The sequence below is a fragment of the Pipra filicauda genome, unplaced genomic scaffold, assembly GCF_003945595.2.
Source record: "Pipra filicauda isolate LSUMZ 115617 unplaced genomic scaffold, ASM394559v2 scaffold81_size6448238_pilon, whole genome shotgun sequence".
Taxonomy (NCBI): domain Eukaryota; kingdom Metazoa; phylum Chordata; class Aves; order Passeriformes; family Pipridae; genus Pipra; species Pipra filicauda.
The window spans coordinates 6,045,530-6,062,692 of NW_024104998.1; the positions used below are offsets into that span (position 1 = coordinate 6,045,530).

General features: G+C 36.6%; 1 protein-coding gene across 6 annotated transcripts in view; it reads left to right on the plus strand.

Annotated features, from left to right (window-relative positions):
• PCMTD1 (protein-L-isoaspartate (D-aspartate) O-methyltransferase domain containing 1) overlaps nucleotides 1–17,163 on the plus strand; it is a 42,750-nt gene that overhangs the window by 16,694 nt on the left and 8,893 nt on the right. For 3 of the 6 annotated variants that reach the window (XM_027728151.2, XM_039390439.1, XM_027728152.2), the window contains 2 exons: nucleotides 2,181–2,607; nucleotides 6,554–6,656. In XM_027728151.2, the coding sequence (XP_027583952.1) occupies nucleotides 2,301–2,607; nucleotides 6,554–6,656 (410 nt within the window). In that variant the 5' untranslated portion in view covers nucleotides 2,181–2,300. Of the gene's footprint in view, nucleotides 1–2,180; nucleotides 2,608–6,553; nucleotides 6,657–9,909; nucleotides 10,068–17,163 lie in introns of those variants that run through there. The other 3 variants (XR_005566905.1, XM_027728153.2, XM_039390440.1) reach the window with 3 other exon arrangements.

Sequence of the window (17,163 nt, forward strand, 5' to 3'; positions counted from 1 at the left end):
ATTCGTTGAACTTTCAGGTGTGATGCAAGTGCAGACAAGCAAGTAGGGCTGGAATATTTTTACAAACTGTACTTAGAAAAAGCCTCCCTCAGGTTTCATATCTTCTGTCTAAATCGCCCCCTAGTTTTTTCACTAGTAGAAAGGAATGTTCCTGCGCAAGTGAACACGCACATGCCTGCTTATTCTGGTGTGGAACACTAGGGTGTTGAGAAATGTGGCTTTTCTACTTTATCAAAGGCTTTCCTGCTGGTTGATAATTGCACCTGGTGACTTTTTCTCTCTTCCCAGTCGAGAATGGCACTGAAAATTGCTTCAGAGGGGAGCACACAGGTGAGCGGTGAACAGTCATGATTTTACCAGGGCTTTAGCAGCCCTGAGCATTCTACCCTCTCCCCAGTAATCTGCCCCTGGTTTGTATACTGGGCATGACACCCGATGGTATGCAATATCTCTTTGGCCAGTTCAGGTCAACTGTCCTGGCCACGCTCCCTTCCAGCTTCTTGTGCACCTGCTCAGTGGTGGAGTGTGGTAGATGGAAAAGTCCTTGGCTTAGGGTAAACACTACTGAGCAACGACTAAACTGAAGTGTGTTATCAACATTATTCTCATACTAAATTCAAAACACTAGCTGTGTACCAGCTTTTAGGAACAAAATGAACTTGATCCTAGCCAAAACCAGGACAGGTTCAAACTCCAAGTGTCTTTTTTTGATGTTGCAGTGGCAGGAAAAACCCACCAAATCTAACTATGCTTGTTAGTTCCCATTCCTGAATGTTTCCATTGAGTATTATGGAAAGGTTTGTTAGTTCTGTTTTGATAGACACCTTTTAAACATGTTCTAAGGAGGTTCTTCATTTAAAGTGTTTAACCATAAAACCTGTGTTGCAGTTATCCCCACAACATAAATTTAAGAACCAGCTTCATTCTGTTAAGGGACCATCGACATTTGGGTTGTATTTGTGAATTCCTGACATGAATATGCACAGATAGGCACGTGCAAAATAGCGATTTGATGAATTAGGTTGGAGTATTCTCAGATAAAAGATTATATTCGTATTTTCAAAAAAGAAATATGCTTGTTTGAAGCCGAAGGCGGAATCTTTTAAAACATGATACTCAGCAATGCAGTTGAAGAGTAAAGGGCGAATGTGTCATTGGTTTGGGATTTGTTTGGGGTTTTTTATTTGTTAACTAAGTTACGTAGAATGTGTAGCAAGATTCATGATTGCCTTTCTCTTCTCTTAGCTGTCTGAGCTGACATTCAATTACTGTTAACAACTAGCTCACTGTGTACTGTATTCATCTGGAAGTGGTGGATTAAATTTTTTTGTTTTCTCTTAGTCATCTGTTGCTATTTTACTGGTAACTCATGCAGCATTAAAAATATTAACATCTGGAATTGATGAGTTTAGTAATTAATAATTTAGTAAGTGCAGATAAAATAGAGAGCTGAAGGATTTTGAAGTTAATATGCTGTATAGAATTACACTTAGGAGCTGACAAGTTGTTGAAAACTTCTAGGTACTTAAGGAATTTGTATTCCTCTAGTGAATATGGCAGGCATTAGGAGGAGCTCAAATACTTGGAGTGGTTTCCTGTTTTGAATCCAGAACAGCAATGTGCCATTGTATCTGCTGTAGTATTCTGGTTCAGCTCAAAAGTGAACATCTGAAAAGCATCTCCTGGACGTGACCGCTTACTGGGCTTACTCTCCCACCATGGAGTGATGTTAGAGCATGTGAACCCAGTTCCTTTCAAAATTAACTACGTTGGTACATGCTCCAGCTGCTGTTGGACATTTAGTTCCAAGGATGGGACTAGAGCTAGCCCCAAGCCAGTTGCTATCCCATCCGTTCCCCCTTCAAATATATAACATGGGTGAGAGGTTCTTAGCAGAGTAGTGTTTTCGGTGTTTAGCAAGCAATGCAGCGTTAGGGTTTATTTAATGTAGACAGCCCACGTTGACACATTAAGGCTAAGATATGTTTCTGGCTAAGGTCAAACACACTGGCTTGAGTTAGAATCTGAAGGGCAGAATTTTGATTAAATACTAGCTGTCCTGACTCTTAATAGTTCTGCTTCACGAAGTTATCCAGTATTAACTATTTCATCACCCACTAATAGTTGTTGATGTGTTTCTCTTTTGAAACTCAAGTAATCTAAACATATCTATTTTTCAGGATTCGTTTGTGATGTGCTTCTGAAAGAAGAACTGAGACTCCATTGCATACATATACTTTTGGGAAAACTCTCCTCCTAATGTATTTTGCAAACTAATTGAATTACCATAGAAATTCAGCATGGGAGGAGCTGTGAGTGCTGGAGAAGACAATGATGACTTAATTGATAACTTGAAAGAAGCTCAGTACATTCGCACTGAGAGTGTGGAGCAAGCCTTCAGAGCAATTGATCGTGGTGATTATTATCTGGAAGGATACAGGGACAATGCTTATAAAGACTTGGCGTGGAAGCATGGAAACATACACTTGTCAGCACCTTGCATTTATTCTGAAGTCATGGAAGCACTGAAGCTTCAGCCTGGATTGTCTTTTCTAAATCTGGGTAGTGGAACCGGATACTTGAGTACAATGGTGGGATTAATATTAGGTAACCTGAATGTTTTTGTTTTAATATAGTGTGTTTGCATATTTTTAGAAGGTTATGCAAGCCCTGCAAAACTTATTTAAAAATGACAATACTATACTTAAGGCTGGCTCTTTGAGATGTGTTGTTAAAATATTATTTGTTATCTGTACTGGCACCTGTAGTTCAGTGGTGTTTCATGGGATTTTTTTGGAAGCAGCAATTCTTCCTGCGTTCTATAGTCTAAAATTCTCATTTGAAAGGAAACACCCCTTTTGTTGCTTAAAAGGGAAAGGTACAGTGGAAAAATTTTTGAAGACTAGAATTTCAGTCTGCATTTGCACCGTGTTTATGCCCTCACTCTAGGTTACTGGTTTCATCTTCAGTTTATGGAAAGAAAAATCTAAATTGTAAAGGCTTCTCTTGAAGAAACTTAATTGAAAAATAAATCTGTATCAGTGCGCAAACATTCCTTTTAAAATATATTTATTGAATAATTTTATTAGTGAGAAAATTTAGGGATGTAGACTGATAAGATGTTTAATCACTGTGGGTCTGTAGGTTTTCAAGACTGCTTTAACCGATTAACACTGTGGTTTTTTCTTCTGTTTTCAAATAAATTTCCTGTATGAAAAAAGATGTAATTAAATATTGTTTTCTAAATTTAAATTTAAAAACCTACATACAAAAGTGCTTTAAATCTTCTTCTACCCCCAGTGTTTAGACTACAGAGCATATGCATCAAGTAATTTTTTTACCAATTAATTTCATTACATAAAACAACTGCAGTTATTTTAATACATAGCTTTCATAGATATAATTTTTGACCATATTACATGCAGTTTTTCTTTGGTTGCAGAAACCTTGCTGACAAATAATATACAGATTTTGTTTATTTATATATAGAACAAGAGTTGGTATATACAGTCAAGTTTGTTAATTTTTCAGTTAGTTGCTTTCTGTCATCAGTTCTTATTTATTAAAGAGCAGAAATTATACCTAATAGCGCATAACAAATGTCATTTATTGGTATCTCTGGCAGTATCTTTTGTTCCAGTTAATAGTAATAAGTTTAACAGGTTCCACTGTTTTGTGAAAATAGGAGTTACGTTCATTCACAGGTAAAAATAAAATGTAATAAAGATGTCTACTCTCTCAGAGCGTTGCTTTGCTTTGTTTGGAAGTGTTTCTGTTTAAGAGTAGCTATTTTAAATTAGACTGTAATATTTTAAGCTCAGTATTAAACCAGTTAGGAAATATTGCTGCATTTTTTTCTCTAAAATGTTTCTTCAGCTTAGTGAGTAATGGTATTAATTTATTTGTCTTGTGGGAAGCTTTGTTATTTCATTATTCTTAACTGCTGGAAAAAAAAATGTATTTTGCTCTTGCTTATATATATTGCACTTGTATCTGTGTATTTATCTAACCAATTTTGAGTGGCTGTTGGTTGGCTTTTGAATCCTCCTGAGTTTGACCTCTCCTTATCAAGCAGAATTCCTACCTTCAGAATAGTCTATGCAGTGTTGAAGAAATTAGGCAGGAAAAGACTTATCTCTTGCAGAGGGTGAGATTGGCTGAGCAGCCTGAAGAGCACAATTACCCTGCAGATGTTCCCACAAAGGCAGCTCAGGTGCTGATATTCCCTAGCAGGGCTGAGCAGCCTGAAGCAGCAACTGCTCAGCTACTTACAGAAGGAGACTTTCTATGTTTCTGTAGTGCTGTATCCTGTCACTGAAATCTGCTTAGTGTTGCAATGTGTTTTCAGTTCTAGGCTGAGGCATAGAAAGTATAAATGCAATTTATGTGCCTTTATTTTCTTACTCAGCTTCTGATAGAATTAGTTACATGTAACCATTTTACTTTAGTGTGTGTTTTAGGCTGGGGAACAGCTGTTTTAACAAAGAAAAATAAACAGATGTAGTTTCCTGACAAATAAACCATATATATTTTTAATAGCTCACCTTTTTTCAAACCAGTTTCAGTGTACATTGCAGTGAGCAACAGAGAACCATGTGGGTTTTGACAGTAGTTGGGTGTCTTTCCATTGGACAATGTAGTGAGTAGTATTTCTGCCACACTGGTGGTGTCAAAATGACTAGGTTAAATTATGAAATAATTTGAAACTGGTAATCACTTCTGTGTATAGCAACATAATAATAAGACATCCACCCTGCTCAGTCTATACAGATTAAATTAACTGCTGCTGATACTGTTAAAATGTAAACGAAGTTCAGACTAGGTAGTGGAATTGCCAGCTCATTATGCTGGAGGAGGCCAGTTGATTTCAGAGAATAATAGAGAAGTTACTTTCATGATGTTAGGATAGCTGACTCTGTTTAAAAGTACAACTGTGACTTTCCCTGTGAAAGAAGAGAGCATGTTTCTCATCTTTCTGTTCAAATTATGGATACTGTGATGTTTGATGATGGGGTAGCGTTCGGCATTCACAGATTTAATTTTAAGCTTTTGGAGCAACTGATGTTTGCAGGATTTTTTAGTTCTTTGTTTTCAAAATTAAGTAATGGAAGGTATGTACGTTTGAATTTTTGGACAGGTGATGTTGATGCATCTTTTAAATGATGAGATTGAAGGAATGGCAATTTTTAAGTAAAGAAAACATAAATTGAGTGCTGCTGCATGCTATAGAGCTGTTAGAAACATCATTGTCTATTACAGTACAAGAAAACAATGAACAGCTATTTAGGGATATAACAGGGATTTCCTATGCCAGTACTTTTTTAATGTGAGCAATGATAAACTAAATTTACATGGAATGTCATCAGGAGGTACATGTTTTCACAAGTTCTGAGAACATCCCTTGAATGACACCTACCTCTTGCCTGCAGTCAGAGAGATCTTACAAACACTGCCTGTGGTAACCTAGTGGATTCCTGCTATTTCACCCTGTAGAAAATGTTCTAAACTATTTTAAGAACTGCAGTTCTTGATCACCTTAATGGCATATGCAGTATTTTTCTTGCAGTAAAATGAAACCTCTCTTACTAGCCCTAGGTCTGTTTTGTTAATCCGTGTCCTAGAAAAGACAAATTGAATTGTTTCATTGGAGTAACATCATTGAGCTAAATATTTAGGAAAGATTTAGAATGCAGTAGAGGATATAAATATAAGTTTTGTCTAATCTTATTGATGTTTACTTTCCCTTCTTACCCTTTCCTCTCCCTTTTCCAATTCTGTGCTCCAATGACTAAAGTCCCTGGGCTATGAGTGCATGTTAAATTTAGAATCCTCACAGCAAATGTGACTGTCTGATTCAAATTCCTTCCTGATGTGGATAATCCTCATAGTACTGTCTCATGATTTCTTCTCATTCCCGAAAAATAACATTAACTTTTGGCACACAAGTTTACTTGGAATTATATTTGGATTTGATCACAGGAAAGCGGTGTTGTGATTGTGATGAGTGACCACAATGTTCTAGGTGGAAATTAATTATTATATGTAAGTAAATAAGAAGCAAACTTCTGATTTTGCAACCTGCAAAGTAGAAGAGCAGATGTGGCTAAGGGATATAATATCTGATCTCTGAATTGTCGAAAATGAAAATTTTGCCATAAGAAAGCTTAAAAATTTAAATAGCAAAATACAGAAAATTTTTAATTGTTGTATTCCGAGTAAGCAACATGTTGAAAAAGAATTTGCACAGACTGACTTAAGTGTAGTCAATGTTTTTTCATTTTCTGCATGCTTATGAAGAAAATTCATTCCATAAAATTGTTTTGCCACAGTTCTGTCCCTGTTCTTTTAGTGAACCTTTGGCCTTTTACCTTCCTCTTAAGCACTGGTAATGCAGATGCAGAAAATAACTTTGTCTAGCAGTGTTGGTAGACTTACGTTTTATGCGTTTTTAGTGTTTTCACAGATGAAAAGTATAGTGCTGTTCCATGCAGTTTTGTTATGCTTAAAGAACAAAAAACAAACACAAAAACCACTATGCTGTTTTTATTTACAGGGCCTTTTGGGATAAATCATGGAATAGAGCTTCATTCAGATGTGGTAGAATATGCCAAGGAAAAATTGGAGAGCTTCATAAAATATAGTGATAGCTTCGATAAGTAAGTATCTAATTTGACTAGCTCACTTTGCAACAACATTTTTGTTTTTAAACTCAGTGCGTCATTGCTTATGAGTTTAGGGAGGGGAGAAGAATGGCACCACATGACCAAAATAAAACTTCCAGTTTGTGACTCCATGAGGTAAGTTGAGGCTTAAGAAAGCATTCTTCAGAAGTATGGTAGTATTTCTGTTGTACAGTACTTAACAAAGGGGGTTTCTGTGTTTTGGCGATGTGTACACAGGCACACGTAGATACCTGCACATGTATGCATACGTTCTTAGGAGAGTGGTGTGATGTCCAGATGTCTTTGCATGTATAGAGTAATTTTTATCCATGAAGTGAATATTTATTGTATAATTATGCATCATCTCTCTGTGCATTATTAACTTTTTTCTGATCTACCACTGTTGCTCTGGACATGAATGAGTAAATTTTTCCGTCGTCATGTTTACTCCCTGAAGAGATGGACTTAAGAGGATTCATCTATGCTCATAAACACTACTCATATTTATTTCTGGTTATAATTCTGGGTTACAGGGCTTTGAACCTTATTGCTTCTACCTACTTAACAATTTTTTATTGTTTTAAGTTGGCCGATAAGAATCTGGATCTTGGGCACTTCTGCCTCTGTAGAAGGGAGAGCAAGGTTCTGATTAGGGCTGTTCTTTGTAAAGACTTCTTTCCTTGTGGGCAATAAATTCTCCAACAGTGATTACAAGGTAGCTGCTGGAAATGCAGAAAAGCTTTTGAATTGTAGGAGTAGCCTAAGAATTGCACGTCCTCCACTTCTTCTCGCTATCCTTTTTCCTGTGTGATGTGCTTTTTAATTGCCATGCTCTTGGTTGTGTTGGCTGGACCTCAGTCTCCTTTTTTCCCTACTGCAAACTTCAGGAACTTGAGTCTGACCACTTTATGGTCCTAAGTAACAGAAAAGTATCCATCCCAGTGTTACCTGGTTCTGAAGTCAGTTCTGTAATTCTGATATTGGCTAGATTATTTTAATACTATGTCACCCCAGCAGAATAAATAAAATTATGTAGGAGAAAATACATATGTTTCATTACTATTGTCTTAATACAAGCATTTATGTTGGCTGAGCGTAATGTATAACGGCAGCCAGAATTTACGTATCTTAAAAAAATGTGTGTGAAATATGGTCACTTGTGATCATTATGAATACTGCATTAATGGCTGTATTAATGTACCTGCTAGCTAGTCAATTCCTGCACATATATACCTGTATTTTTGCATTTCTGTAGGTGTCTGTACTGAGACATACAAAAACTGGTTTTGATTGGAATGTCTTTCCAATCAGGTGATATGTTTATGTAAAGAAATAAAGGGAAATTGAGTGAAGGGGTAGCAATGAAGTTTTATTATTGTAAATTTGATTAGGATCTTTTTGTAAATGAATAGCAGAACCCTGGTGGGGGTTACACTTTAAAAAATACAAGAACTGGAGAAAACCAAAATTGCTAAAATTGATACAGGTGAACATCAGTGTTGTATATGTATAGTGTTTCAAAGAAATAAGACTCCTCACCAACCTAACAAAAATTATACTTTTGTGAAAGGACTTTGTGATACAAATGTACTTGGTAATAGCTGCGCTGCAGCTGACATGATAATGGTTAGCTGGTTGGATTTTGTGTTTTGGGGGGGTTTAAGTTCTCTGCATAGCTGATTCTGGCTAACTACTTTCTTTTGTAAATACTCTGTATTTTAATGTAGTTAATGAAGATGGTGTGCGTTTTTTCCGTTACAGGATTCTTCTGTGTTCTTTTTTACTATAAGCATTAAGATCATGTCTTGAATTTTAAGCTGACTCTCAAAGTAATGTGTTCTGACTCAGTAAGTCTGGTTTTGGTTCTTGTTTCAGTATTTTCCAGTATCTTCATTTACAAATGAAAGATACTTACCCAAAGTTGTGGGCTGTGGCATCTGAACTTAGCTACTGCTTTGATCAGCTTAGTATTTGGACAAAATACCAAAAGGAAGATATGTGCAATATCTGTCTGCTGTTGAATGCTGGTATATCTCTAGGGGTCGCCCTTACTGTTTGAAAACAGATTATGTGACACACTGCTATGAATGAAGGTAATTGTCTGAGTGAATGTGTGTGTGTGAGTGAAAAATACCTTGCACTTGGACAGCAGCCTCTAACAAGGCACCTAGGAGACATAATGAGCACGGAGACCATGAGCTGTTTTCCTGGTGGTAATGGAGATATGTGGGTGAGGAATTCAGTAAAGCTTTGCTTTGCTACTTCTTTGCATTCTCTCTTTAGCCTGTAATGTTCTACAGCCTGGTCTGAATGTTTTAAGCATTCTGGTGTGAAACATAAACCAGGAATTTAACCTTATGGGTAGGTACTTGGAGAGCTTCATCTTGGATCCTGAGTAAACATTTGGGAACTCTCTGGTGTTCCTTTGCGTGGACCAACAGGCCATTGGGTTTGCATCTGACTTTTTCATGGAGCTTGGTCATGATGATTTAGGTGGGTTTTCACCTGATAAAGCAAGATGAAATAACTGCGTTTATGCCATTTTTGTGGGGGAATGATCCAGTGTTGTGTGGTATAATATAACTTTTTCTCTTGATTCCTTATAAGAATGTTGGTGAACTGTATTAAAAAAATTACTTTTCTATGATTTGAGTAAAGTACTTGACCAGAGACTTGAAATGATGTAAACTTAGCATATCCAGAAGGATTTGAGACACTCTCTTGACTTAAAGTGAGGGTTGTCTACCTCTGGTAGTTGGTTATATCTCAGTTTTGGCCTCTTGAACTGTTCATGAGAAGAAAAGCTTTTCAGATATCTGTTTCAGAAAGGCAAATAATTCCAGAAATCGTTTGTATCTGTATCCATATCCCACCAATCTATAAAAATAATTTTCCTCTAAGTGGAGGTGGAGTTGTGTATTCTGAGAGATGAAACGCTGCCTTGATTTACTTGTTGACGTATGTTTGCCAGTAGAATCAAAGGAAAAGTTCCATCTTGAAAGCATCTGAAAGGGTCACGATGGTTGCGGTATAAGGACTTTAGGTACAGACTGAAGAAAATCTTTTGAGTCTGAAGTACACGTAAGGCCCTCTGTCATTCTTGAAACCTTCAGAGAGTGCATGCCAATTAAGGGGAAAAAAGCATTTCTTAAAGAAGGCTCTGTATAAAACACGTATGTTCAGGCCCCGCTTCACCTGTTTATTGAAGGGGAATGTGTTGTCTTTTCTGCTCCCATTCAACTTCTAGACCTAGAATATCCAGCTTGGAGAGAGAGCCACAGGGCAAGGCTAGGTTGCCCATCTTCTAGCACCCTATCAAAAACCCAGCCTGGGTAAGCTGGTGAAGTCCCTGCTGTGAGAGAAAATCAGCAACCCTTCTCAGGATCAAAAGAATCCACTTCAATGGTAAGTGACAAGAACCCTAGTACTAATTATGGGAGATAACTGTTATGGGTGAAACTTCTTTCTGAAGTCCTGTGGTAGACTGTCTTGGCATTAAAGGAATAGTTAGCTTAATCTTCCATCAGAATATTTGTCTTCATTGAAATTTAAGGCTCATGGTAGGACTCTGAAGGCTCACCTTTTTAATTAGATTTGAAAGGCAAAGTTCCTAGTATAAACACAGAAAAGTAAAGCTTCTTCCTACCGCTCAGCTGGGTACTGATTGCAGTAAAATCTAAGCGGGAAAAGCAAACTGCCTCCAAAACTCACAGCTTTCTTGGTTCAAATCATACTGATAACTTAGTTGCAAATAGAGTAAATAATGCTTTAATGTAAATTCTTGTTGAGGTTTAATCTAACCGGGGCAACACGGACTACAAGAATTGCAGTGGGATTCTTTGATGCCAGAGGCTATGTTAAACAAAAAGGAAAGGAAAATAAGAGTTTGCAACATAGCCATTTTATATTTAGAGATATTAGAGAAGTGCTGTTTCTAATCCTATACCTTTTAGACCAGAAGCCTCTAAAAATCCCAGTTGCATCTGCTCTTACCTAAGGAAGTTGTTGCCCTCTCAGAACCACACATAAAATATATTTTCAAAATAAATTCCATAATGGACACTGCCTTTCGTTGGAAGTCTCTCATTGCTACAGGTTTTGATAGTATTTAGAATTTTTGGTACGTTAAAACAAGTTATGGCAACACTTGATGCGTGGTTCCTATAAAAGCTGTTGCTTCACAAAACCCCACAGTGTAAAATATGAGTATTTCAACCTGTAAAACCATTTTACTACTTCAGTAAAAAAAAAAAAAAAAAGGAAATATTTTCTGGTTTTTGTAAGCAGGCAAATCATTTTCCAGGTTTTTATCCATGGATGTATTAGGGCCTTGACAATAAACTGAAGTGACAGAAATTTTTTCTTGCTTCCTTGTTCCTGTTAACTTTTCTTAAAATTCTCTGTGGAATTGATAAAAAGTGTTCCTTCAATATAATTTTTAATTTTACCACCGAGGTTTAGATATGGTATCTAATGACATTTAAATTTTGTAAACCAGAGTTGAACGGAGAGTGGCATTAATCAAGCATTTTTAGGAACCAGTGTTTGACTTTTTCTTCAGAAATAATTGAATAATGAGTTTTGGTCTACTCATTGAAACTGATGAGAATATCGGAAATTTTAAACGAGATGACTGAGAAGAACCAAGACAATTTTATTCAGAGATGGGAATGACAAATACAAGAGATACCAATTTCTCACTGTCCCTACAGCATTACCTGGAAGCTAAAAAAAAATGTTTAAGGAAAAAATTATTGAATAAATATTTTAACAACATTACTTTTGGCTATTACTGTAATGATTAAAATTACTATTGCAATTGGATGCAAGGGGCTTAAAGTCTAAAATGACAGCTTTTGAGTTAATACCTTGTTTTAATTTTTGTAGTGTACATGCAAAAGGTATCAACAATAGTAGGTGAAATGTGTGTAGCTTTCCAGCAAAACATGCTAGAAATAGATAAACGTGTTTATACATGATCGAAAGACTAATTTAAAGAACTTGAAAAAATATTTAACTGAGATGAACAATGAAGAAAGAAGAATAGAGAAAATGTAGAAAGAGCTTGCCATCCTGCCCTGCTGTTGCCTCTCTTCATAGGAAAAGAATTAACACTCTTTAAAAATCTTTTTCTATTAGCTGGTGCAGGTTTTAAGTTTCGTAGCTCGTGATTTAATCTTAAATAGACATCACTGAGAGAATATATCATGGAAAGTATTTATGGGGAAACAAATGGAAAAACCTTTTCCTGCAATATGTAAGAAGCACCTTTAAATCTGATTCATTTTAGCTCTAAAGCACTCTTGCAGTCAAGTAAAATAAGAGACACTAATGAGCCATAGGAATGTGAAAGTATTTCATGCTGTTGCACATTCTTGTGGCATGTTATATCACACAAAGCCATGTGAATATTGCCCTTGATCTGTTGTTTTCAAAGAAGTTGTTTTAAAACCTGAAAAATTGAAGAAGTTTTCAGATAATTTAGTCAAAGTTTCTTTCAGTTGAATGCGTTAGTGTTTAAACAGGTTCTAGGAATACCTGGAGTAAGATTACTGATTTATGAAATTATTGTTTGTTATAAGAGAAGCTCTGAGAATGTCTTTTTAATGCAAGTGGACAAAGAAGCCAGACCTTTCTAGATTAAATGGTACAGCTTTACAGTCTGTGTCTTCAAATAACCACAGGAACTTACTTTGCAACTGCTATAGCTCTATAGACCAGATTTTGGTTTTGTTTCTTATTCTTTTCACCGGCAAATCTGCCAGAACTGGTGTTTTTTATTTCCTTCTTTACTCTCATCTTCACCATCCTGAAGAGTCCATTTTTGGAAAGTACAGACAGCAGTATATTAGAATTAGGACAACAGTGTATTAGTATAGGACAAAAGTAAATGTTACTTCCTCATCATAGAAACAAAAATTGTTTAATGTTTTATCACATATTTTCAGACTCTACATATTGTGCACATTCATTGCAATTTCTGGTTATTAATGTATTTGATGGTTTAAGGGGAGTTTGATATAAAGTTAATCCCATGAGTTCTTATGCTGGATTTACTATTCTGGTTTGGAATATGTATTAAAATACGTTATGGGGGTTTTTTTTCCACAAAGAGTTATGTGTGAAATTCTTCGTTCTAATGTAGTGTCACTGTAGTTCAAATGACAAATGTTAACAACTTGCCAGCCTTTTCTCATACATCATTAAAGCTGAACAGTAGTCCTTTGTGCCCTAAATTTAAATAAATTTAAATAAATTTCCTATTAGAAGGGAATTACTTGAAGCAGCTTGATGGTACTGAATGAGATGTCAGGATTTTTAGAGGGTTTGAGTTGACCAGCTAAAGGAAATGAGTGTGGATGGGAAAAGAGCATACTAAATTCATACTGAAATGGATTTTCTTTCTATAAGGGCTGTGAGCAGCAAGCTGAGAGATATGAGTGTGTTTAGTTAATGTAGGGATAGGCAGAAGTGTACTGTCAAATGATGGCCTGATATGAGTGTAGTAGTTGAGAGGTGTAAAATGTACCAGGAATGGTGCTGGTTTTAAGAAGTAATTTAGTTCTTCTCTTAGCAAAGGACAGGTATAAGTAGTTTTAATGGTTCCACAGTATCGCTTTTTTAAGCATCTTGTAACATGTTTTATTGTTTCCTTCAGATACAAATCTGTGGATGCTGACAGTTTGGGGTTTTTTCCCGTTCAAATTACTTAATATTTTTCTCCCCAACTTTATTGAACTTGTTCCTTTTTAAAGAATCAAGTATGTTTACCACTTAAAAGCAAAAAAGGAGACAATTTGTGTGTACTTGCACCTCATCTTCAAGAGACATCAGGATAACATCCTGTATTCATAAAGGTTGTATAAGTAGAAAAACTTAACCCAAGAAGCGTCCTGTCCATATTCAGAGCTGGAAGTAATTAAAGGTAGGCTTTGTGGGTGGGTGTCTGTCATAGTAGGACCAACCAGTTAATCCCCTTGTAAGGAAATTCCTGCTATTAGGGTAGGTTATTGTACTATACTCCTGTTTTTTTAATTATTATTTTACTATGACACAAATACTAGATTGGTGGATATGGATACAAGAGCAACAAACTTAAGTCTTTGCTGTGTTTTTAATGGTTATTAATTTTATTACAGTAATAATACTTTATTGTGTTGAAAGCTATAGGGAATCTAAATTAAATCATGGGCAGTTACAATCTATTACTTGATCATTTTCTTAAGTTTCTACAGCAAAGGCACAAATTCACTTTAAATTCTACAGATTTATTTTTACATTTATCTGGAAGAAAAGTACTTTGGCTGCGTTTACTGTGAACTCGAAATGCCCATCTAGTGGAAAAGATGGAAAGGTGGAAGCAGATGGTCAGCAGATGTTTTAAACGCTTGAAACTGCTTGGTTATCTTGGGCCATTGCTACGTATGATCTGTGTGCTTAGTTTTTTTCTATGGCAAGTGCTCATTTGAACAGATTTTCTATTGCTATGTTATCTCTAATGGGAACTTAATTTCTGTTCTGTTGGCTGTCGGTTCTCTTGTAATCAAGATACCATATTCAACTGAAGAACCTGATGTCACTAAAACTTCTCCAGGTTGTTCCAGTACTTTTTTTCCCCTTCCTTTTGGTATCTGATGCATGAAATTAGAGGAGTTTTTTTGTGTTATCAATATAATGTTTGTGTAAAGCCACCCTTTGGTAGAGGTGGTAAAGACCACTTGGCATTTCTTAGTTTCATTTCAGCTTGGAAACAAACAAAAGATTTAAGTGAAATATTACCTCATCTTATGTGTTTATCAATACTGCATGTTAAACCATTAAGAATTTTGTTTTCGTCAATGCCAGTAATACAGTATAACTCTGTGTAACACAGAATGTAATGTAATATCTCTAATAGTTTTAGATAATTTCCTGATCGATTAATGGGGTCTTTTATACTTGACTAGAACCAAACTAAACTTTACTTTTTAAAAAATTATTTGGGCAAGTTAGTAGAAACAATTTTGAAAATTATAATTCAGTCTGTGTTTGAAGGTCATCACAAATTACTGGATTAGAGAAATATGAGAAGATGGTACATGCCTTTACCAGGTCTTTATGATTCAGGGGTGCATGTATATTTGTCAAATCAGAATTGTCTTAAGATTCAGGACACTGGGAAAGAGTCTTGCTGCATCACTAGATTTACGTTACATGGAAGTAGTAATATTCACTGTTGTATGACATGAGTAGGTTTGACAAATCAAATCCATGATACTCTAGTAACTAGGAACTCAGTATGCTTTTATTTCTGGTATTTTGTTGCTGCTCATGCCATAACACATGGAGCAGTTGGTTCTGTGAGAAGCATAAACGAAGAGGGGTTGGTTTTTGAACAATCACTTTGCTATTGCCAGAGACAGTTTATAACCTTTTCCTCTCATTTTTTCTACCTACTTTTAGCTTTTTGGGTAACCTGAACTGCCTATAGTATGCAGGCTAGCTGGTGTGAGCATTGCATGGCCAGGGGAGCTGAGTAGACCTCTTTATTTTTCATCTGACATGGTTTGAAGAGGTGTCTTCAGGAATTACATGTAACTTAGTCCACACAGTGTTTAGGTTTGCTGTGGGAAATGAGTCTGTCAGGAACCACCAGCTGTGACAAAGGAGGTTGAAACTAGCTGAAAAACTTACCTAGAGGAAGAAGGTCTTTTTTGAAGTAATAATAATAAATAATAATAATAATGGCCAGTCTTCGCGAGCGAAGATTTTTGGGAAAGGTCATTAACCCTTCCAGCCTGCGCAGTGGATTTTTAGGTGAGACACAGCGTGCGCTGAACTGAGCCCACCCTTTAGTCCTGAGGTTCATCTGCCGGGGCCGAGCAAAGCTTGGACAGTGGCAGTGAGGTCCCCAGGATGTAGGTTTGTTTAGAGTGACCTTCTCTTAGGTGGATTGCCTACCAAGGCTGACGAGCTCCACCTGCCCAGGGGGCCGGGAATCGAACCCAGGTCGCAGAGGTGAGAGTCAGGCACTCTAACCACTAGACCACCAGAAATGAACTAATAAATGACTGTTTTGATCATGAGCTTTTCGTCTCCACAAAGTTGTGCTAAGAACATGGAGGGAGCACAGTCCAGCCACTTCAAAGTGCCTGTAGATAGTCAATCTGTAGTACTTAACCCACTTCATTCCTATAAGCGTGTATTAGGAAGTTGCTTCTGTGTCTTTACTTGTACTTTGTACCCTTCTGGTTGTAAGGGATGGAGCTAAATGAGAAATTCTCCTCGGCTTTTATTATATTTGTAAAGACAACCTCACTTACAGAATATTTTGTGTCTGGGGAACATTTTGGGGAGCTTTGTTTTGTCTTGTATTACGATTCCTTGGAGAGTTTGTGTTCTTCCTTGTTTTAAGAGGGTCTAACGACTGGCTTCATGAGCTCTTAGGGTGGTTTCTAGTAGAGAAAGCAGTTTGTGATTATCTGTTAATAAACTTGGTGGTTTTTAGGGGAGCATTCTGAGAAGATCAGAAGTTGTGAAAGCTGCGGGGTTAGGCAGGCAGACTGTCTTCATTTTTCTAAAACTAAGCAGACACTGTCTCGAGATTTAAAACTACATTTTAGAAAACTACCATATTCATTTTCTCCCTGCCCCCTCACCCCTTTCCTGTTTTACTTTTGAAGCCTACAAAGGTAATTTGCTCAAACCTTCACATTAATTGATGTGGTGATGCTTGATTTAAACTGTAGGCAACCTGAAATGAAAGCTATATCAGGAACTGCCTAATTGACCTGTAGGTAGAATGTAGAAAATATAGGAAAACACATGGTAGTCCCAAGTGCTTAAAAAAATGACATTGCTTCTTCAGCAAAGTAATCAATGCCTTGGATTTCTTTTTCTTCCCAGCATTTAAGCTTACCTAATGTATTTCTGCATCTTCGTGTTAATCTGAAATCACTTCAACCACAGTTCAGGCTGGGCTAGAATTCCAGTTGTGTGCAATAAGGCAGTTTATCTCCACTCCCTTCCCTCTCCCTTTTTTCTTTTTAATCTACCCGTGTTGTCTGCAGCTTTTTTTTTTTTCTCTGGATTTGGAAGAGTAAACAACGTTATGGATAGTTGACTGTAAGCAGTACATGGAAGAGAGAGCTATGCAATAATTGGTAAAGGATTCTGGGATCTATCTGTGCCTAGTCAAAGAAGGAAGCATTGCATTAGTTTCAAGGTCAAGCATCCCATCTTGGGGGGAAAAACACACTAGCAGCAAAAACTTCAACTTCCTGATTTGTTAATGGTAACGTTCTAGATCAGAAAGTCAGCCAAGCCTCATAGGCTTCATCTTTAAGCAGTGAAAGCTGCCATCTTTCACTGTAACTGAAGAAATATTGATTTGAATGTTGTCAGGTTTGTACTGGGATTTGCTAATGCTAGCCAAGCCAAAGAAAATTGTTTTCCATTGACAGTCAGCTATAAAGTTCATAAAATGGCTATATGTATTGCATGTTTTCAGAAAAATTTGTTC